Source organism: Solanum lycopersicum, chromosome 8 (assembly GCF_036512215.1).
Source record: "Solanum lycopersicum chromosome 8, SLM_r2.1".
Taxonomy (NCBI): Eukaryota; Viridiplantae; Streptophyta; class Magnoliopsida; order Solanales; family Solanaceae; genus Solanum; species Solanum lycopersicum.
Genome location: NC_090807.1, coordinates 57,135,966 through 57,159,603, shown reverse-complemented (window position 1 = coordinate 57,159,603; position 23,638 = coordinate 57,135,966). Strand labels below are relative to the sequence as shown.

Below are 23,638 nucleotides of genomic sequence, written 5' to 3'. Positions count from 1 at the left end.
AAAATAAAAAATAATAAAGTGGTTGAATCATAACTTGCCACATGTAAAAAATGATTTTGCAAAATCACTGTTAAAGAATAATGACATGAATGAGTTTTTTTCTTAAACGATAATGACATAAGTGCGTCGAACTTTTAACGAATGACACAAATAAATCTGCAAAAAAGCATATTGAGCATTTTCCCTTAATTAGCTAATATTTTCAATAAGCACATATGTAGCGCAATTATCCTTATATGTTTAGGATACTAGCGGGTTATTGATATGCTCGCTTATTAAATTGGCTTAATCAATCAAAATTAAAACTCAAATTCATTAACATAAATCTGACCCAAGTATTCTTTTTAACCCACATTCTTACTCATTTTGTTTTATCCTCTCAGTTAAAGAGCTAAAAAAAAGTTGGATAACTTTCAAACGGTTCAAAGGAAATTTTTTCGGTAATTTGATTTATTGAGCGGTCTTTCTTCCTTTTTTGTTTGTCACGTTTAAAATTGAATTCCTGGGATTCTTTATCTTTTTTTGTTTAAAAGGAAAAATTATATATAATGACAAACTAATAATTAAATGTTATAACTATACTTTGATTTAATTGTGCCTTGTAGCAAAATGTTAATCAGTCGCCTCTCTACCTCAAACTCTCGCTTGCTCCCTCTTGCTTTTATACGAACACAAATGTATAAAATGTGTTTGTGTTTGTATAAAACGAGAGAAAATTGTATATATATATATATATATATATATATATATATTATATATATATATATATATATATATATTTTCGTTCCCGTATCTCCACTCTCCCGGATCTCATTCGCCACTCTCCCAGATCTCGCTCACCTCTCTCGCTTTTACACAAACAAAAATGTATTAATTGCGTTTTCGTTTGTATAAAGCGAGAGAAAATTATATATACACATGCAAATACATATATCTTCGTCCTATACACTTATCTTTATACAATACAAATATATCCTTGCCCAATTTTCTTTTGTCTTTCTTTCTTTCTCGTTTTATACATACACAAATTATACAATTGATCTTTTGTATACAGCTGCTTTCTTTTGTATACGTATAGCGAATTATACAACTGGTTTTTTTGTATATGTATAGCTAATTATACAACTGTTCTTTTATATGTATAGCGAAATATACGTATTTATATTTGCTATGAAACATAACTATGCAAAGTATAGCTATAACATACATATATGATTTTTATGTTTGCTATATGTGAAAGTTACTCTATTTTAAATCATTACGTTTAGACATTACTTCAGTGCTTTTTAATACTTTCAAAATGGTAACAACCTATCCATTTTGCGATTTTTATGAAAAAAATGCTAGAGGATAATGAATTCCTCATGAAACACTTTGGATTGAAAAAGTTTGATCAATTCCAATAAATCTTTTATTTTGAAACTTGCTCGAGTTTGAATTATTTATAAAAAAAATCACGAGTCTATTTTAGTTTGTCATCTCCAAGATTTCTACCTTCGATTTTAAGTAGACAAAGACAACTCACAAACTCATTTTTCAAGATATAAAATAAGTTCTCTATTTCAAAGTAATAACTTAAACTATATTTAATTTGGTTGGTGGGTAGGTGTAATGTGGCTGGTGGATGGTGTAAAAGTAGACTTGTTCAAATACTAAGTTGTGTTATGTTGCCTTCTAAAAAAGTATAATATAATGTTATGAAGAGATGACAATTTGAGGACTCAAACTCCCACTTATAAGGTGAGAAGTTCACGCCCTTAACCAATAAAACTTCTAAAATTTTGGGTTACATTTAGTTCATCGATTTATTTTTATTTATCACGATTTAATTTAACAATATTCATTAATATATATATATATATAACCGCACTATCCCTACTAATTTATGCTTAATAGTGGGTCTTAAGAAATGATATGGAGAATACTTTCTCCACTAATTTATACTCGTCACTATTTGGTTTTGGTATATATATTAAGAAAATAAATTATTGATGTATATATTTTATCACATTATCTCTACTTATTAATGTTTAGTATTGAGTATTGAATATGATACAGAGAATAATATTTAATGATAAGAGTAAAACATGAAAAATTAGTGCTTTCTTGATATGGCCAAGTATAAGTAAAATTAAAAATTTATTTTAGTAATAAATAACAAGTAAAAATAAAATGAGGGCATAATACTTAATGCTAAGGGCATAACATGATTTTTATTTTGTATAAACGTGATAAGTAAAAATAAAAAAAATTTATTTTTAAAATAAGTGACGAGTAAATTATTTATAATTCAAAAGACCGGGGCAGTCAACATAGTTATTCCAATATCTTTTGGTCCTTCAAAATTGCACCATAAATAGAAAGTTAAAGGACTGTATATGCTGATTATATAATCTGCAAAGGATGAAACAAGATTGTCTCTTAAATTCAGGGGACCATTTGCTAAAAAAACTCATCAAAGACCATAAATCATAATGGTTGTATATAATATTATGGTAAGAAAAGTCAAGAATTAGGAAGTAGTATTTCTCTGTCTTTTCTTAGCTCTTCTCTCCTCTAGGAGGAGAAGTTCAACCCTCCTTTGGTTGAAAAATTCACAAAAGAAATCTTTTTTTGCTTGATTGAATCAAGAACTGAGTTGGGGTTTGTATAAAGTTTGTATCTTTATGGAGAGGATAATTGGAGAGAAGTACAAGTTAGGTAGAAAGATTGGAAGCGGGTCTTTTGGGGTTATATATCTTGGTTTGTCTCTTCTTTTGTTGTTTATCATTTCTTGATTTTTCTTGTTGTTATTGTTGTTGTTGTAATTTCAAGAATCTGATTGTTCTTTATGGTTTTTGCTAAAATTTTCAGCTACCCACATCGAAACTTTTGAGATTGTTGCTGTTAAAATTGTAAGCTTTCTTGCCTAGATTTAATCTCTTTCCTTGTAAACTTGTATATATATCTGCCTAGGTTTGAACATTATGGGTGTGTTTGGTATTTGATTGGTTGGTTGAAATGTCTGGACAGTATTTTTCTCTAGGAAAACTAGTTTGTTAAAAATGAGGAAACTGACTTTAATGATGGAAGTAGAGAAAACAAGTTGCATAAGTGACGATCCAATTCCCCCGAGCTCCGACTCTCTATCCCTTCCCACCTCCATAGTATATTGCTAGATAGCATATGAATGCTATTGAAATAATGTTTTCTTGCTTACTTAGCAAACACTAGAAAATAAGTAAGAAATCCACTTGTTGTTCATGATTACATTTTCTAGGAATTCATTTTTCTTCATACCAAACACACCCTATTAAGTCTCCGTTCATTCTTATAGATACGTGTACATCAGTTTGATGTGTTGTCTTTGGGTAGATGTTAACGAGATTTAGGTTAAAAGTTCAAAATGATGAATATTTGTCCAGAACCACAAGTTTTTGATACGTGCCAAAGGAAAAAAGAAGTGTTCTATATGTCAAGCTTTAGATGTTCTGCTTCATTTGTAGTGTAATCTTTTGATCAATTTAGATTTTCATCTAAAAAACACCAATAGTAAGTGACCGTGTGGCTTATAGAACACCAATTTTAGAAAATCTTCATGCTCTTTGTTAAGTAGTCCAATGTTATTTTTACATCCCATGATTTCTCTCAGGAAAATGACATCCCATATCACATCCTGTGTTGTTATTCCCAAACTTCTCTCCATCCCTCTTACGCCCACCAATTCCAACCATAATGGTTAAATTGTAAAATATTTTCTGCTACTTCGGTATAATCTTATCTCATCCCTCCCCCACTACAATATTATCTCTCTTCCTTTTAAATCTACTGATTCCATGACTTTTCTGCCAAAGAGCTTTATGTTCCAGCTACTTTGGCGAATCCGACTCTGTTGAACTAGCCTCTTTGTTCTCATTTGTCCATAACATTTGTCCAAGGAACCCTTCTATTTTGCACCACATTGGGCCGGCTGGACTAGCTTCTTTATCCATACATATATGATGTGGGAACCTTAGCTCATACTCCCTCACATCGAGGCGGCAATGTGATGGAACACCTGACTTATTTTTATCACACATGTGCTGATGAAATACGTGCATAGGTAAACACGTGCTAATGATACAAGTAATTTGAAAATACATCATGAATCAACTAGTTTTGTGCTGGCTACTGACCTACCACAATCCTCTGTTTTTAATCCGGATTTGGCATCTGGCACCGACAATGTGAGCAAGCTCATACTGTCAGTTCCTGAATAACCTGGACTGGCATAAGAAATTTCTCAACCTCGTCGCATTCCCAACATTAGATATCCTGCTTAAACTTATAGCACATGTTTCATTGATCATCAGAATTCAAGTAATTGTTTGCTGTAACTTCTACGACATTCACCGAACAATTGCCAAACCAATTACCTGAGGGTAGCATTCTCCTATGATATTCTCTTGAACAACAGATCTTTTGAGAGATGCACTAGTATCATTATCCTTACTATAATCAATATGTACTAGTATCATTATCCTCATTATAATCAATGCACCTGGGAAACTTTTCCATTTCCGTTATAATTCGCTTCACTTCATCACTCAATAAGAAATTCCTCTTCTGCTAGCCATCCATTGTCTAATAATCTATATTTGGTATTACTATCATCCCCAATAAAGTGCTTTCCTCTACTGGAAATATTCATAACTGTTTCTGTATTAGGGCCATCCAGAAGGCGGACATCCTTCAGATTCACCATCCCCACTGAAAGTTGAAATAATTAACTTCCTCCATTCCAAATAATATTCATTGGAGTACTTCATACATTGATTAAATACTCTCTTCATTCACTATTCTATGAAATCTTAATTTGAAAAAGAAATCTCAGCAAACAAATTGAAAATAAAGGTGGAGACAAAATAAAAAATAATCTTGAAAGTTGAAGCTTTAACAAAATTTTTAAATTTTTATATCAATTGGTGAAAAAATTTGGCTCCAAAAATAAACTAAAAAAATTTAAATAGTCATCCAAATGCATTTTAATTTTTGAAATCTAGCATATTCATCATTTATTGAAAAGTCAACTTAAGAAAACATTGTATAAGGGTAGACGGGTAAAGTTATTTAATTTCTTAATGCAAGTGCAACCTGAAAAGGTGACATATAAAAGGAACGGAGGGAGTATCTTTTTGCAACATTTGCTTTCATAAAGATATCTTGGGGTTTGTTTCTGAGACGCAATTTGGTATGCTCATTTGCCTATTACTTCTTTGGGTTAGTAGTCAAGCCACCTCATTTGTGTGGATTTATTACATAATTAAGTCCTCCTTTTGTAATCAATATGTATGCACATGAATTTATCACATTGTCTTCCTAAAGATTATTGTTGAGCTGCTGGATCCTCCATCTGAAAGTACGGATGGCAATGGGGCGGGGCGGGTTGTGGCTTAACTTGCAAATATTTCAGTCTGCGCGCTCCATCCCGCATAACATTATTTTCATTTTCAACCCGCCCCGCTCTGCCCCACAAAGATCCACCCTGTGCCTCTCCACAAAAGTTTTAAAATTTGTTTTGTTATAAAAATAAATTCTACAGAATTATAACTTAGATGCATTAGAATGATCAGATCTTTAATATTTTCATTATTCTACTTTACAGAGATGGTGATCATTACTGAATATTAATGACTGTTAGAAAAATTGGCTATTGACAGTGAAGGCATGAATAAGAGTTGATGATCTCAAATTGTCCATTGATTCATGAGCTCTCAAGTAATTGAACATTGAGTCAACTCGTAATTATTCTGAAAATTAAAATCCAAAAATTATTTCCATGAAATTAGTTTAGAGGGAATCCACTCCGCTCCGCATTAGATTTTCAAAAAAGCCATTTCAATCACCCCGTACACAAAGTTGAACCCACCCCATTGCAACCCCTATATGAAAGCACGTGATACTGATCAACCCAATGTAGAATGTAGGTTTATGATCCCATAATTTATCCTGTCTTTTCCATTTCTATGGTATGATGTATTTCCTGGTTTAGTCCAAACAAATAATCTTCCTTAGTTATGTATTGTTCAAACAATACTTACAGTATAACTGATAAATGCATCAAGTTGCGTGCAAGCTGGCTTCGGCATCACAGTTATTAAAAATTTATTGATATAATACCCAAATATTCGGGACATGGATGAAGGATGTGAGCATATCTATTTTTAAGCAATGAATGAGTTAAAAATCTCAGTTGTGGTTGGTTATCACAAGAAAAAATCTTAGTTGTGGTTGCTGGACAGGCTAAATCAGTTATTTGACTCTGCTCTCTGTATTTACAGGAAAATAGGCAGACAAGACACCCTCAGTTGCTTTATGAGGCAAAGCTGTACACTATACTTCAGGGAGGAAGTATGTCTTCCTTGGTTACTTTATATGACAACATTTCCTTTTTAGTCCTTTCCAAAAAAATGAAAACTTTCTTAAGTTGAAAATAATTTTTCTTTATTTCCCATTTAACCCTTAATGTGAAGCTCTGCCACACAACTGTCACGGCATGGTCAAGACCACAAGTTTCAAAAGTCTTATAGCCACACAAATGTTATGGCATGTTTTTGACCATAATTTTCAAAAATCAATCTTTCTTTTTAAATTTCGTGTCTATTCAAACATTACCATTTAAATTGAAATGGAGGGAGTATTCATTATTACTTGTTGGTTTTGATTTCAGGTGGTATTCCTAATATAAAATGGCGTGGGGTTGATGGGAATGACAGTGTCCTCATTATTGATTTGCTTGGTCCCAGTCTTGAAGACCTCGTTGTACACTGTGGGAGGAAATTCTCGCTGAAAACTGTTCTAATGTTGGCTGATCAGACGGTAATCAACATATCACATACCTCTGTTTGTTTTTAGTAATGCATGTTTTGCTTTCAGTTTAGAAAGGAGGACTACCTTTCTTTGGCCATTATTTTACCTTTGGCTCTTTTTGGTTTAAGTTTGCGTGGTGTATGCAAGTTTGACATGTACTCTGCTGTCTCTATATAGAGTATGTTGTAGAAATTATGTTTATCAAGCATGCTTGTTGTTGCTGCCTTTAATATTGCTGCCTTTATCCCATGACATCTATCATGGAATTATACTCATAACTGAACTGGGTATTCTTTTCTGTGACAATTACAGATTACGAGAATAGAGTATTTGCATTCAAAAGGATTTCTACATAGAGACATAAAACCTGATAACTTCCTCATGGGTCTTGGCAGGAAGGCAAACCAGGTGATGACCTTTTCAGATAAGCTTCAGAGTCATTTTTTTATAAGTAAGAAATCCCTGGGGACCAGTGGTACATGGTTCAAAACTCAGTGGATTACAGGCCCACCCCTCTTCCCTTCCCACTTAAATACAAGGCTTTTGTCTGAGCCCTTGGCAGGATTGAACCCGTGACGTGTACCTTAACTACATATCATACTCTGAACTCTTACCACTAGATCAAAGCCTAGTGGAGATGGGGGGTTTGGGGGTGGGGGGCAGAACAGCATAAGCTTCATGGTCATGTCATTTAACCAATCGTTTTTTTCCCTATGATATTCTGTTTTACCTTTGCTTTTTCTTTCTTGTTTTCCCTATTGACAAAACAGGTCTATGTTATTGATTTTGGACTTGCAAAAAGATATCGTGACCCCACCACAAGCCGTCATATTCCTTACAGGTGTGCCTGTAATTGGTTTTTTGCAACTTTCCTCTGGAAGTGTATGATGTTTGGTGTTCAGTTATTCCCTTTTCCTTGCTTTTTCAGTGACAAAACTTCGTTTAAGTGAAAATTGAATCACTACTCTCGGATGTTATTTATTTTTGTCATTTTTGTTTATATGATACTTGCTTTTTTGCTATCATTAAGGAGTTAATGATTGGAAATGTATATATTGCTCGGAATTTGTCAAAACTGAAAAGGTGTATCCTATTAATTTATAGAAAGATCCCACTAAGCTTCATCACCTAAATAAGAAATGCCTTTTGCTGGTTTTCTGTTTCTTTCCCAATTTAAATTTTTTATGTTCGTTCCAATTACTTGAACAGTGGTTCTTGCCACTTCTTGGTGCTGAATTTATTGCCTCTACTTTCACAGAGAGAACAAGAACTTGACAGGGACAGCAAGGTATGCCAGTTGCAATACACATTTGGGAATAGGTAAAATTCTGTTGTATGTTTGTTTCTTATCTCTGAGATTGGACACTGTACTAAAATACTCTCTTTTCAAAATTTCTAGAGCAAAGTCGGAGGGATGATCTGGAATCTCTTGGCTACGTTCTTTTATATTTCTTGAGAGGCAGGTGTGGCCACTTCTCCTCCGCACTATTTCTTATTTACAACTGTTGATTTTTCTTTGGTTTGTTTTTTTGTTCTTTTCTTTTATTGACATAATTAATTGGTTGACTTTCTCATGTAGCCTTCCATGGCAGGGTTTAAAAGCTGATACAAAGAAGCAAAAATATGACAAGATCCGTGAGAAAAAAGTATCAACAACAATTGAGGTCTGTTTTAGAAAATTGGATGGCTATGTTCCTTTGTTTTTTAACTTGCGTGCACCTGGGACTGATTCACCGAGTGCCTACTACATTGCTCCAGTATAGGTTAGGTACCAAGCATCTTGCATGTCAAGACTTAAGTAGATGGAAAGAATTGATGTCACCTCTATTTGGATCTAAACCATAGTTGCCAAGCTTGTCACTTCAGCACTTTTATATCTAAACGATTCTTTTGGGGGCGGATGACTAGATTCTTGTTCTTTTTGCTATGAGTTGGCACATCTTTTATAGTGTCAGACTAGAAGGGGTCTAAATAGATCGTTCTGTAACTTTTGTATAAACTCTCATCCACTATGAGAATTTGGAAATGACCAGTAACTTTTTCCAAATTCTTTTTTTAACATTTTAAAAAAAAGAATTTGGAAATGGGCTGTATTTGGCCATTTGAAATCTAAAACTTCTTTAAGCATCAGCTAGCCTGTTCCATGCTTTGCATAACCAAAAAAAATAAATGATGATGTATCTCAAACTCTCTTAACTATTTTCGTGGTAATGGTTGCTATAAAAAAACTTTATTAGGTTAGACATTCAGAGTGGTATCATTTCATTTAGTTTAATGGTAGTCAACTGACATTCAATTTCTCTCTACAGGTTTTATGCAAATCTCTTCCAGTGGAGTTTGCTTCATACTTGCATTATTGTCACTCTTTAACATTTGACCAGCGCCCTGATTACGGATTCCTGAAACGCTTGTTTCGTGACTTATTTACACGTGAAGGTATGGATTTCAAATTCATATTCTAGCACAAGAAAAATGAAGTTTATGTCGTCGCTGCATTTCTTACTGTACTCTTGACTCATCTTTTTGGGTCTCATATGATAACATAAAACAAAAGAAGTCTGAAAAACATGTTATTGTAATCATGAACATGTAAGTTTAGGAGCATCAAAAGCTCAAGTATTTTGTGTCCATAACTATACTACTATCGAGGGTAAACTTCTGTAGACAAATTGGATTCTCTATCCAGAAAGATTAGTTCTTCAATTGTTTGGTTGCGTAAGTTCAGTAATTCTATAAGTTACTTTCAAATAGACTTGATCTTTCTTGGGCTGAGTTCCAACAGACATGCATTCTTGTAGGATTTAGCAGTTATTCATTTAAGTTTTTTTTTTCTGAATCTGGTATTGTGTGACTACTGTGTTTATCTCGTCAGGGTATAAAATGGATTATGTGTTTGATTGGACTATCTTGAAATATCAGCAGACGCAGAGGTCAAAGTCCCAGCTAGAACTACCTGTTAGTACTTTTATCACTTCATTTTTCGGCAGAAGTATTGTTTTCCTCGGTTTTAAAATTTTGTTGTGTATGAGGACATCTGGTGTTGTATATAATATTTATAAAAAGTAAATTCAATTATTTCAACCTGTTTTGATATTATTTTCTCTGCCACTGGAAATTGCAGAGTCTGCATCCACTTTCTGTAACGACAGGTTCTGGAGCATTGCCAAAAGTTTTAAATAAGCAAGGTAACTTGTCTTCCAGTTGCATATTAGCTCTTTTATCTGCAAATATGACAGCCATTTCGGTAGAGTAGCAATGGCAATCTGTAGTATGGGGTTCTGTCAATTTCGGAGCTGCAGTATAGACAGAACTTGTGGGATGTGCATGTGTAAAATACTTACTGTTTTTACAATCTTCAAGGGAGTTTGTTTTTTGACCTTTTCAGATGACTCCATCAGATTAAACCTTGGGATCTATAGTTCTTTGAATTAATAAACTTTTACTTGTGAACATCATGACAGTTCTTCTCATTTAGCTGCCCTTAACCTTGTAATAGTCCCTTTAATATCTGTGATGTAGAAAAGGAGTAAATGTCAAATTATATATATTTTTTAGAGTTAACTGATGTTTAACTGGTTTGTATCTTCATTTAGGAGGTAATAATGCTACACTTTTAGCTGAAGCTACAAAACAGAAGGTATCAAGTAATTTTGTACGTGGTGATGGATCAGCAGCTAATCTGAAATCTGATTACCGAACTGGAAAAAATGTAAGTTCAATGTAGATCGGAGACTGTAATTGCTTTTGTCTATAGTCTATACCATTATTATTACATCTTTCTTTAAGTGAGTGGTATTTTAACATAAAAACATTCTTCGTGTTCAATTAGCAGACTTGTGTGTTGTATATGCATGTTGCAAACAATTGCTCTATTTTTCTAATTTGTTGCAGGTAACATTCAATACTTCTGGTCCTTCTACGTCGTTGGCTGATGCTTTCAAGAGAAGCTTCCCGAAAAACGAAGATTCAATTGATGTTGGAAATGTAGGTCATGCACACAGTGGAAAAACTGGTGCTTCAAGCAGCAAGCTGCATTTCTTAAGCAGGATTTCTTCCAAGTGAACTGGTAGGAGTATTTTCTCCAATAAATTTGATTTTCTTTCTTTTTATTGCAACATAAGCTGGGGCTTGTTTCCATTTACAGGCAATGGAATTAGTAAAGCTATTCTTTCTCTTTTTTTTTTTTTGGAACAAAATAGGAGGATTTTATGTGGGAGAATTGCAGAAGTGAAGGTCTACTTTGTGATGTTGAATTCACTTAAACCCTGTGTACCAGTAAGGCATCCATCTCGAGGTGACCATGAAGTATAAAGCAATGAATGTTACTAAAAGATGACCTATGAAAACTTGGTCGCCATTTTAAGTTTTCTCCGTCTTGAATTATAGGACAGTGACTAAGCCAGCTACAGTTCACAATTAAGCTATGTGTAAAGTGTTCTTTTCATTCCTTTTTCTAATAGAGCATAAAAGTGACATTCAAATGTTAGATTGTCTTATTCGACTCTTATCTGTATTTTATTTCTTCAATTCCTTTGCACAAAGCCTGGAGAAGTTTTAATAGGTGCTCAAGTTTCTGAAAGCTCAAATCTGGTATAGAGCATTTCAGGTATTTATTTAGTTGGTATTGAGGCTCACTCTCCTCGTCTTTAGTTGTGTATAATGTTAGCTTATTTGCAACTTTTCATGAATTTCAGACATTTTATGTCATGAACTTGATGATGAAGCCTGCCTTTGGTGTTGAAGTTCCAATGGGGCACCATCATGGCTCTTATAACTAATCAACCTTGCATTTGTTTATAATCCTATACTTGCTGCGGAGATGATGGAATTCTATAACCTGGACTCAGAGGTACTATGTGATTAGAGTCATAGCTTTTATGCTCCTCTTTTTATTTTGTCTAATCATGTCTTGAAAACAATCTTCATACTACTTCATGCTGGTCATTTTTGCTTCGACGAGGCTTTTCATGTATTTAGCTTTCATCTCTCCTTTTCTCCTCTTCAAAATATTGTATGAGACAAATAAGTCATCATAGCTTTGGTCATGTTTTGTCAAGAGGCTAGTTTCTACCTGCAAATACAGTGTAGATGTTCAATACAGTGACAATGATATCACTGAACACACCAAAACTAGTCATCACTCCACCAGTACAAACTTGTTTTTAGTTATATGTTCTTTTTACAACAGATCTTCATTTTTACACCCAACTGATCATAACAGATCATTTCTACATAGCTTTTAGTCTGCTATCACTATAAAAGTTACAATTTCAAAATGAAATCTTTTATGGAGACATTTTTATCATCATATGAAGGAGGAGGCTTCTGTGGCAACAGATTTGTTGCTGTGTCACCCAGAAGAGCAAAATGTTCTGGACAAATATGGATGTGTATGCTTAATTAATCGAAATACTAAAACGGGAAGAAATCAATTGGTTTTACATCTATTCGAATATATTCTTTGATGCTATACACTTATTTTTATGTATTATCAAGGAACATATATATTAATGTTACCAAACGTCACCCTTCTCTTCAGCAACTGATTTTAGAGATACTATAATCATATACAATCGCTGACGATGAAATAAAACAATTTTAGTACATACCAAATATAAGCACCAAACACACTTTTCTTTTCCACACGCTGCGCCTACTAAATCAACGTCTCTACTATTAGGGAATCACAAAAAATTAAAGGCAAATGGCTCTTCCTAAACTTGTAATAATAAAGTGATAATTAAGGTGAAGTTGGGACCTCCAAGGACTTAGTGCTCCATTTGCCATCTCTTAAGACATGATTAGACACATAGTAATGATGAAAGTGTCAATTAAAGAGATATGCTTTCTCTATTTGTCGATTGCCTTGGAGTCACAAAACACCATTTTTAAGTACCAAATTTCTCTATTATCCAATCATTATTGCTTTTGGGTGTTTTTGTTAATGCTCATATAGCCATACGTAGTGTTATTATATAGCCTGAAATTTAGCAAAACGTTACTTTACTAAGCATGACAAAAGAAAAGTATTGGTTCGCCATGCTGATTAGCACTTGTTTTTCATCTCCATTATTTCTCAAGGCAAAGGATATATCACAGTAAGCTACGGTAACAATATAATCTCATGAGTGAGGTCTAAAAAGGGTGATGTGTACTCAAACCTTATTCCTATCTTATGAAGATAAAATATTTTCGTAAAGTCCCAGCTCAAGAAAAGCATTTCAAAGCACGTGTGAAAAAGGAATATGTCACTTTAAACAAACTACAGTTGAATTCATTTTGGGTTAAGTACTACTTTTGAAAAACCAAAAGGAAAAAAAAAGCCACTTCGAACAATCGTTATAAGAAATTCAATTCCATCTTTCACCACTTAGCTTAAAATGTATAAGAAAAAGCAAATTGCCCCTTTGATCATCTAGTGCTTCACACACCATATATTTTAACAGTTTTTTTAACTTCAAAAATAGGATTATAACTCAAGGGTCCCTATTTGTTAGTCATGATGAAGCCCGCCGTTCAAGAACTAATCTTTTAAACCCTTTTATGTAAAAAGAAGAAAGACAAAGGGAAGTTGGAGACAAAGTTTATATGAACTTTAAAACTGGGACCTCTCCATATCCAGTTTTAGAATATATGTATTCTAGTCTTTCACTTAACTCAGCTTATTTTTGAATTTTTAAGATTTCAAAGGACCCTCGAACTTTACTATGGTCGCTGGTTGGGAACAAGTTATCCGCGGGGTTAATTATACTAGACAAGTTGTCCTGGGATAAGTTATTCCATATACACTAAGGTATAAATGGTGGAATAAATAATCCGAAGACTGCCTAATATCTCCAACCAAACACAGGATAAATTATTATATCTAATACCTCATCAGCATTATATAAACCATACTGCTTCCTACAACTTGTATACTATGTTAACTTTCTTCGGTATCAGAAGATTGATATAGGATAAAGTAAGTCCAGTAACAAGTTAAAAAACATTCACAAATTTTGTACTAGTTAATAACTCACTGATCTCCTCCTTTTGAATGATTATAATGGAGAAGGTGAGCTCTTGTGGTGTTAAATGCAAATCAAATAGGTTGGAAGGGATCGATGAAGACGGTGCAACAAATTGGCTACCAGGGGCATGCCCTCCACCAGAAACTCCTACTGAGTCTATGGAGTTCCTTGCAAGATCATGGAGTCTGTCAGCTAAGGAACTCTCTAAAGCTCTTTCTCACACAAAACAAACAAGTTATGTAGATGAGAAGATGTCATTCTCTTCATTACAAGGGCAACATGGAAAGACTTCGATTATGGAGGAACCTGTAAACATCTCTTCGTTCAAGCTTGTGGTTTTGCTCATTTATACTGTTATGGAAATGCTTACTTCATTAATTGCTTACAAGTTTCTACGTTTATTGTCTTTGTACTGCAGCAAGAACAACCACTACCCAACTCTGATAGCCCTCCAGTTTCTCCAAGGGGAAGTGATGACACAAAGGTAAAAGCAAACGGAGAAGCAAGACGGGGGAAGGGGTTCTATCTATCTAACACATGCATGACTGCAACTAAAATTTTTGGATATTTACTCCACTCTTTGAAATTATAATAGGCTAGAGAAGTAACAGTAGTGATGAGCCATTTTGCTGAATTACAATAATACAGATTAGGCACTACAATAATGAAGCACGTGTTTGGCTAAAAAAGCGACCACAAAGTCTTCATCATCATTTTGTGAATCCAAATAAGTAGATGGAAAACTTATATTGGAGTGCCCTCTAGGTTGATGGGAATACACTCAATTTTTTCCTTGTCCCCCAAATCATTCTTTAACTCTCAGCTGAATAACTATACTTGTATTGATATGTGCAGGAATTGTTTTTACTACATCAGGCACTCAATTCAGATTTCCTCTCCAGTCATCATTTGCTGAAAGCTGGGGTATACAATTATTTTGACAATAACTTTACTGATTCGTCTGAACAATCACGACTAAACTGCCATGATGCAGCTCTACAGGACCGTGATGCGTGGCAAGACAATGGGTAGGTGGCTGAAAGATCAAAAAGAAAAGAAAAAACAAGAGCTTAGAACTCACAGTGCCCAGGTGCATGCAGCAGTTTCAGTAGCGGGGGTTGCAGCTGCAGTGGCTGCTCTTGCAACCTTATCAGTAACTTCTCCAGAGCAGTCCATAACCAAACACAACACGTCTTCAAAGATGTCAACTGCAATTGCATCTGCAGCAGCTTTAGTTGCATCCCACTGTATTGAAATTGCAGAGGATATGGGTGCTGAGCAGGATCAAATCTTATCAGTTGTAAATTCAGCTATCAATGCAAGAACTAGTGGAGACATCATGACTCTAACAGCTGGGGCTGCTACAGGTATAAATCCAACTGGTCTCGGTGGACCATCAATCTAAAAGAGACCACATCACCAATCAATTTGACAATGAAATACAGCTTTTGCATTCTTCTTTACCGTGAAATCTTTGCATAATAGTCAAGCCAATCTCCTTTGGACCATGAGACTGCTGTATGTTAACGGAACATAATTTCATACTCTTCATTTTCCAGCTGTTGCTATCTATAGGGATGCAAACAACTCTGCTCAACAGTTTCATAACATAAGAAAGCTTAAACTGGTAATACTGATTTCTCTCATTGGCATTCACAATTACAGCATTGAGAGGTGCAGCTACTCTAAGGGCGAGGCTACAGAAAGGAAATGGAGCTGCAGCTATTGCTCTAGCTGATGAGGGTGTCGAAGGTAACAAAGAAGCAACTGTTACAGCAGCTCTTAGTTTTGTTGCCAAAGGGGGAGAACTGCTCAAACGTACAAGAAAAGGTAAAATAAATCGAGGAACTACACTTATCTTTCTGGAGATATTGCAGCTGTTTTTTCAACAATATTTCTGTTCATGCAGGAGATCTACACTGGAAACAAGTCTCTTTCACCATAAACTCAGATTGGCAGGTAATATGCAGAGTATACTATTTAAATGGATAGACTGTCTATTAGAAACGTGAACATCTTTTAAGCAGTTAGATTAAAAGCAACAAACTTTACATGTGCACCCCTACATGGTTGTTATTTCATGTTTTGCCTATATTATCATAACAGAAGTGCAAATATGAATCTTGCTAGCAGGTGATAGCTAAAATGAAAAGCAAGCATATGGGAGGAACATTCACAAAGAAAAAGGAATGTAAGCACAAACCAATACTCACTCTAGTATCAAATTGTGTATGTGATCCATTACACTTTCATCTAAATTGGTGCTTGATGAGGGCCCAGGTGTGGTCTCTGGAGTCTGTTGTGACGTACCAGCATGGCTTGGACGAGATGAGGAACATGACGAGCAGAAGTGCTACTTCGGGATACAAACTGCTGACAGGATGATTGAATTTGAATGCAGAAACAAAGGGGAGAAACAAATGTGGGTGGATGGGATTCAACAAATCTTGTGCTGCCGCATGACCATGACATGACTTTGGATGAACGTTCCAGAAGAGAACAAAACAGTAGTTTTTAGAGCAATTGACAATGTGTGACTTTTAAACTCTAAAATACAGCATCAAATCAGAGAAGCAATGGATTGATTTAAGCTAGTACATCTGTATAGGGATAGATTACATATTTGAAAATGGCAATACAATGAGCCATTCATGGTTGTTTTTATATAAGTAAAACTATCCATCGTTCAAGCCGGAAATAGATTATCTGGATAATGGATAATATCACCGGAAAAATTGTGACAAATTATTCAGAAACTGAAAGATTGAGATGTTTGGGTTAGTACTGCATATGTTCACTCTAATTCCTTCATAAAATCAGCATTATCAACAAAAACCTGCAAGACGACAAATGTGAGATATTTGGGTTAGTACTGCATACGTTCACTCTAATTCCTTCATAAAATCAGCATTATCAACAAAAACCTGCTAGACGACAAATGTGAATGACTAAGATGGAAAGCAAATAAAGAAAAAACTTTTATCCTTCCTATTCTGGTACCTATCAAGTGTTTTACACTGAAATTAAGCATATTATTCCATCTCTGCTACATGGTTTGAAGTAGTCCTCCCTAACTTGATTCTAACATGACATCATTTCACTAGCCGGAAACCTTACACCAATCACCAATCTTATAGTGGTGTATGCTTTTGCCATTTAGCGATGTCTCAATTGAACAGATCTAGATATTATCCTATATACTTCGGTTTTACTATTGCAGAAATAATGTTTCAGCGATCGAATTTGAATCCTCTCAAACAATAACATCTGGTTTTCCTAAGTTCAATAGGTGCTGACTGCCATGCTACACCAAAGACTTAGTTGGTCAAATTAACATATGAATCTTTTAGGCAATCTAGTGTCATCTGTTTTACACACATTGAAGAAAATAATGTCACTGCTGCAGATTTGAATAACCAGTTTTTCTCTCTCACCTAGTGTATGGGGTTAAGTGATTAGAGGTATTGTTTATTCTACGCGGTCCTAGCTAATTCGTGTGAGTGAAAATCAACGAAGTGAAGTTTTTAGTGATTGATCGTTTTATAACTTTTGTCTTTGTCACTTTCCTCAAGTAAAGCTAGAAGATAGTCAATGTTGAAGGTAGATATCGGCCTTCAAATTGTGGATACTTTTAAACTAGTACTCTGACAAAATAAAGCATGAGATGTCTAGAAACAAGTTTTGGTGCATTGTCTAATGACAAAAGAAATCTGCCAGTTCATGCCAAAATAATCATAATTGTCGAAGACTTACTGTCTTCCAACCATCAGGATCAATGCATGCCATGATCTTGGTGTTTATACCCGGCAAAGGTCCAGGTTCAAGTACAATTTCCCCACCATACAGTTTTATAGCTTCTGCAGTCTTGTAGACGTCATCTGTTCCTACTGCAATCTGCAAAGACATGCAATGTTCCTTACAAGCTGAGATCTACGGAGGTTTCTCAAGTCTGGGAAAGAATCTATGATCAATTATAAATTCGAATGAGTTTGTTAATGTTACTTGTCTTAAACTATATCGAACAATTACATATTTGAATGACGTTACCTGAGCATAACCATTTCCTTTATCATAGCTTTTGACACCATACATATATGTCAACTCCAAAACTGTATTTTTATCTTCAGGTCCATAACCCATGATGGCTATTGTGTTCTGAGAACAAGTGTTAATAATTAACAAACAGAAGAGAGGGACAACCATAAACTAGCATTAAGAAAATGTCCAAGTAAAAAAAAATGCAATATATTAAGTAGCAAGCATTACTTTAATAAAATCTAAAGGAGAATATAAGAACAAAAACCATCCTAGTTTAGCGACCAAAACTAGCATGGCAGAAATCGTCCACCACATTGAACATGAAGTATGTTTGCAAAATTGATGAAGAGAACCAAGAGCAAAAGAAAACACCAATGAGAAGTTGTTTTATTAAAGGTGTTGCAGCCATAAACCAAAAAACTAAGATTGCCGCCCTCAAATAGCTTAAAATTTTACATGAGGTGGTTCATACAATTAAACAAATGAAAGAATTAGAGTATTCAATCAAAAATCACAAACAATGAGTGGAGTGACATTTAAGACCTTTATGAACTTCCATTATAAAGCCCTTTCGAAGCCCTTTTACACGAGACAATATATAACTACACACACTTTCTTACTTATAATCCCCTCTAGTTTAATACCGACTAAGAAGAGAGAAGATAGGCTTATTTAAGGTTGGCTCAGATACGATATACAATAAGCCAAGCATCTAACCCAAAGCCTCAACACATGAATTGAGTGACCCAATATGTTTATAGACTCTATTGATGATGCCTTTTATACCCAATATAGGACTCTCTGTTACTCAACAAGACGATTGCATAAGATTCAAACAAGAACAACATAACCACAGAAAGTATATTTGCAAAAACACCTAAAAACTCACTTTGTTGTCCGGATTATCTCTTTTTCGAAGAAGCTCCATGCCAAATGCCTTGAAAAATTAATCAACAATGAAGATTTAGTGTTTCTTGCAATAAAAAACGACAAGTTTGTACCAGAACTTTCATCCAGCTAATCAGTTTACCTTCTTATAGAAATTAATGGACTGGTCAAGATCTCCTACACGAAGCATTACTTGACGGAAAGGTTCAAGAGTAGGCCCTCTCTCTAATAGTTCAAAATTGTAGCCATCAGGATCTTCCACGAGGGAAACTATAGGTCCTCCATCTTTAGCTGGACCAGGTTCCTGGACAATCTTCCCTCCCTTTGCTTTTACTAGGTCTACCATTTTAGCAACCTATGTGGAAAATTCAAAAAATAATTGTAAGGAAAAAAGAGAAAGAAATACAATTAGAATATTTCTAAAGGTGTCTGACTAAAACACTGTACTCATGGAAAGATATATGATAGTCACCAGCTAGTAATGAGTAGAGTAACTTCTAAAACCAAGATCAACGTCAACCAAAGAAGGGAAAAAGGCAAAGATAATCAATTCCAAGGAAACATCCCTAAATGCCTGTAACTTTCATGATCTTAGTTTACTTGGTAGTATGACATCAGAGAAGTATAAACGGAACCAATGAATTTTTCATATTATGAACTACTTACATCGTCAACAGCAATTCCAAAATGACCAAAACCAGTTCCAATGTCATACTTGTCAACTCCATAGTCTGAAAGCAACAGGGTAAAGTACATCGACTATAACATCCTAAAGCACAATAAATGATTTTCGAAGAAAGCACCGTGCCAACTGCTAGCTATGAGGAGCCTTACTGTAAGTAAGTTCAACGGAAAAATTTGATTCTTCAGGTCCATAACCTAAAAAAGCATTTGAATAGCCCTCCTCTGGTATGTCTCGTTGCCTTAACAGCTTCATTCCCAAGCATTCTCTGTAAAACCTGTATCGCAAGAACAACTCTGGACTCCGGTACCTAGTTGGTAATATGAAACATAGTATTGAAGCTTCAAACTTTTTCTACATAAAAGTAAACTTACTTAATCGTCTTGTCCAAATTCCCAACACGATAAACGACATGAAGCATTCTTCTTTTGTCCTTCTTGATCCACTCTGATGCAGTTTCATCATTTAGCGCAATATTTGACTGCGCCAGTTCAGCAACCATTCCACTTTCAATCACTTTCCCTTCAGCACTAAGAGATTCAGGTGCTTTTCCATTAAATAATTGTGACTGGGTGATGACTGAATAACAATGAAGTTCAGTAAGTCATTTACTAATACACCATTGTTCAGTCTTTATTCTGTCTGAACTAAGTGATGGTTAGATCCAAAATCTCAACTGCACTATAGTCCCTTGATCGATATTTTTTGTGCAACGAGGTTTGCAAAGAACTTTGTGTTCATTCAGGTACAAACGATACCTCCTACATTTATTTGTCAGTATGATGCTGTCAAAGAGAACATTACCAACTATACAATAGGCTTTATGTGAGCTTAGTTTTGCTCAACTAGTTCTATTGCATATTTCTCTGCTACACCTCGCTCGACTATTAGAAAATAATAGGAAATATAATTGAAGAAGAAGATGGCTTTGAGACGTCTAATCATTTTCTTTTAAGAGATATTGCCCATATACGTATTGGGATAAATTCAAAAAAATCCCTTCAGGATACAGCAAAGCTCTTTGTTTATGCATGCAGATTTTGTTTTAGGCTACTTCCAGAGAGTCTTGTATTTATAGAACTTAAGAGATACTTTTCATCAGAGTCATGTTCTTTCACGATCAAAAGGACTTTTCATGAGAGTCATGTTCTTTCACGAACAAATAACTTTTTATAAGAGTTAGTTCTTTCACGAACAAATAACTTTTCATAACAATCATATTCTTTCATGAATAGATGTGTCTTGTTCAATTTAAGACCTCTATGTATTACAAAATATCCAACATCGACATCCTATATGATGTTATTATCAAATGATCAGTTATAGCTAGTTCATCAGTTCAATGAAGTTTACTACATTTTCTAATTTTCTAAGAATTGAAAGATCATCATGAAACCCATCAATCAAATAACTTTCATCCAAGTGATTTTCACAAAGTGCAATCGTAGGCTCATGAACCTTACATATAGTAATGAGTTGACTACCAATTCAAAAACAACAACAAAAAACCCAGTGTAATCCTGCAAGTAGAGTCCGGAGAGAGTAATGCGTACGCATACCTACGAAAACCTAAATCTAAAATCTAGCTCTGAGCACTACCAATTCTAGATATGGTGCATTTTCAGCAAAATTTGCAGTAGAAAAGATGAAATGAAATGGAAGAACCTGTACCGAGTTGAAATAAAGCAAGCCTACGAGATGAGTTATAGGCAGAAGGCACAATGATACCGCATCCATTATTAGTTGGAGAAGGAAAAATGGACTTCAATGGCTGTTGAATTTTTGGGGAAAATATTTGTAGAGCCATTTCTTTTGAATTAAAACCAAGTTTTTCTGTAACACCTCTGTCCTCTCCATCTATCAAACTTTATCCTAACTTATACGTATGGGTGTGGATAAAATACCTTTTAATTTAATTTTGCGATACATGTCACCTCTCAACAATAAATACTAGATAATTGTATTTATTAATACTAAAATAAATTGAATAGACACACGAATTTAACGTAAACAGAAATGGGAGAAATATTTTAAAAAACAAACGAACAATTGGATTACCCATGGGAATTGAGGAGCAATGAAGCTCAATTAATATCAGTACCCCTCCAAGTGTTGCCCATTTTATTATTGATTTCATCTCAACAACTTAATACAAAAATCTCATCAAATCTTCTAACTCAATTTTATTAGCTTAAGCAAAAATTGCCCAATTTGTGATAATAATTTGGAAGGTATGTAAGGATGATAATGAACAAGATATGAACAAGAATATGATAAATGAATTAACAAAAATGAGTATAGAATTTAAGGGCTTATAATCTGATTGGAGAAAAAGAACAATTCTAGTGTATGAAAGATAAAGGATGCTTTAGAAAGGTTTTAAGCAAATTTTGTAAAATTACATATTTATCATAGGAAAATTACATATTTAAGCATAACTATATCTGCCCGAGGTTCCAGAAACACACTTATACTATACTAAGGTTCTATTACCACCCTAAACTTATTTTATAAATAATTTTCTACCTCTTTTTGGCCTATGTAGCACATAGGCCGAAAAGAGATAGAAAATTATTTATAAAATAAATTGAGGAGGTATTAAACCTTAGTATAATATAAGTGTATCTCTGAAATTTCAGACATAGATTGAGAGGATACTTATGCATTTTTCATATTTATCATTAATATTTTTAAAGAATGTATCAAAATGATATTTTGATAAAATTTATAATTAGAAGAGTTTGAAACTTAAATATGAGTAGAAAGAGTTTTATTTTCAGCAAGAGCAAAGAATTAATTTTGTATTTACATAATAGACCTAGTTTTTCTTTACATATTGTATATCTAAAGAACAGTATTGATAGAATGTATGTCTTCACTTAACAAGTGATGGACCAGGTCCCTTACTTTACTTCAGAAAATTACCAGAAAGTTAAATGCAGTAAAATCAACACAATGATTTTACGTGGAAACCTCCTTGCTTAAGGGAGTAAAACCACGACCTGTCTCACAGGATTTTCAATCGTTTTCACTAATCTTCAAAAGCAAAAGCGAAACACGATTACACCAAACGTAAGAAAGAGTTATCAATCTTACCGTTAAGCAATAGACCTCTATTGCTCAACAAGCCAAAGTAGAAAAACAATCTACCCACTAAGCTATCCCACCTGGACAACCTAGACTTTTAACACAACACACCAATTCCTTTATAGATTTAGGAGTGGTTTACAATTTAAGAACAAGAGAATAAATTCCTAAACAACTAGACGAAAAGCTCCAGATGTTGCTGTTGTCCTAGGAATGATTCTGCCTTTGCTTTGTATTAGCCTTTGCAAGAGTTCTTGAAAAGTGTTTATCAAGTTGCAAAAACTAGAGAAAAGTGTTTAGGAAAGTGCCTTTTATATGGACAAGTCACTTTCCTAAACTTCTTTGCCATTGGCTGGAAGGGTCACACTTTCTGACGCCATCGGGAAGTGTGCACCTACTTTCTGCACCATCTCCAGCTGGCAGTTGACTGGCTCGTCATCATGAGAGTCTGGTACCTCTACTAGGTCCCTGAGTTTTGTTTCATCTGCAATACTTTGAACAATACACCTGCAATACTCAAGTAGAAAACCCGGTACCTTTATGAGGTCCCTAAGTTTGTCAAATCATCAAAACTACAAATAACATTTTCCCCCTTTTTGATGATGACAAACAATGATATGATCTGAAATCTTCACCAAAATCGTTCCCCTTGACTGTGTATTCCCCCTTACTGTATTTCCCCCTTAAAGTATGTTCCCCCTTATTTAGCTACTTACAGTTTACCTCCCCCTTTTGGCATCATAAAAAAGATATGCAGTAAACCATTGAGTCAACATAAATACTGAACAAGATCAGAGCGAATCAGCAATCAAACAGTAGAGGAAAAGCAGTCACAAAAGAACATTGGAAGAACAGGAAAGGAATAAAGTAACCAACATGCCACTATAACATAAATAAATTAAAAACAAACTAAAAATCCATTAACACGATGATTAGCCACACAACAAAAGAGACACAGGGAAGGATTGATTGACAATTTAGGAAGAGGGGGGAGTTTTGGATAGGGACTGGATAACAAGAGTGAGTCGTGCATTGGCAGCATCATTATCCTTGATGGCCTTTTCTTGCAGGGCAGTTATCTTCGCCTTCAACTCATTGTTCTCTT

The 23,638-nt window shown here is 34.5% G+C and overlaps 3 protein-coding genes across 6 annotated transcripts; 2 read left to right on the top strand and 1 right to left on the bottom strand.

The window, feature by feature from the left end:
- Window positions 1-2,416: 2,416 nt before the first annotated feature.
- On the top strand, window positions 2,417-11,906 carry LOC101260071 (casein kinase 1-like protein 3). Its single transcript, XM_026032309.2, has 16 exons — window positions 2,417-2,742; window positions 2,854-2,894; window positions 6,300-6,369; window positions 6,689-6,837; window positions 7,141-7,236; window positions 7,599-7,669; window positions 8,087-8,148; window positions 8,228-8,291; window positions 8,408-8,492; window positions 9,138-9,264; window positions 9,701-9,783; window positions 9,950-10,013; window positions 10,422-10,537; window positions 10,720-10,894; window positions 11,028-11,434; window positions 11,523-11,906. Exons 1-14 carry the CDS (start codon window positions 2,667-2,669, stop codon window positions 10,888-10,890), a joined length of 1,275 nt encoding a protein of 424 aa, XP_025888094.1. The 5' UTR covers window positions 2,417-2,666; the 3' UTR covers window positions 10,891-10,894; window positions 11,028-11,434; window positions 11,523-11,906.
- Window positions 11,907-13,329: 1,423 nt separating this feature from the next.
- Window positions 13,330-16,619, top strand: LOC101259774 (VAN3-binding protein). Its single transcript, XM_004245135.5, has 8 exons — window positions 13,330-14,146; window positions 14,257-14,322; window positions 14,694-14,762; window positions 14,833-15,205; window positions 15,504-15,668; window positions 15,748-15,797; window positions 15,972-16,029; window positions 16,119-16,619. The coding sequence occupies exons 1-8, from the start codon at window positions 13,865-13,867 to the stop codon at window positions 16,310-16,312; spliced, it is 1,257 nt and encodes a 418-aa protein (XP_004245183.1). The 5' UTR covers window positions 13,330-13,864; the 3' UTR covers window positions 16,313-16,619.
- LOC101259466 (lactoylglutathione lyase GLX1) lies at window positions 16,404-21,797 on the bottom strand. Of its 4 annotated transcripts, none has more exons than XM_069288136.1 (9): window positions 21,505-21,797; window positions 19,821-20,025; window positions 19,599-19,723; window positions 19,431-19,495; window positions 18,907-19,119; window positions 18,766-18,813; window positions 17,886-17,993; window positions 17,592-17,732; window positions 16,404-16,674 (listed from the first exon to the last, which is right to left on the bottom strand). In XM_069288136.1, exons 1-9 carry the CDS (start codon window positions 21,581-21,583, stop codon window positions 16,633-16,635), a joined length of 1,026 nt encoding a protein of 341 aa, XP_069144237.1. In that variant the 5' UTR covers window positions 21,584-21,797; the 3' UTR covers window positions 16,404-16,632. The 4 variants fall into 4 exon arrangements, with proteins under 4 accessions (XP_069144237.1, XP_004245182.1, XP_010325104.1 ...); XM_004245134.5 differs by having other exon boundaries at window positions 21,118-21,508; XM_010326802.4 differs by lacking the exon at window positions 21,505-21,797 and adding an exon at window positions 21,112-21,318.
- Window positions 21,798-23,638: the final 1,841 nt, after the last annotated feature.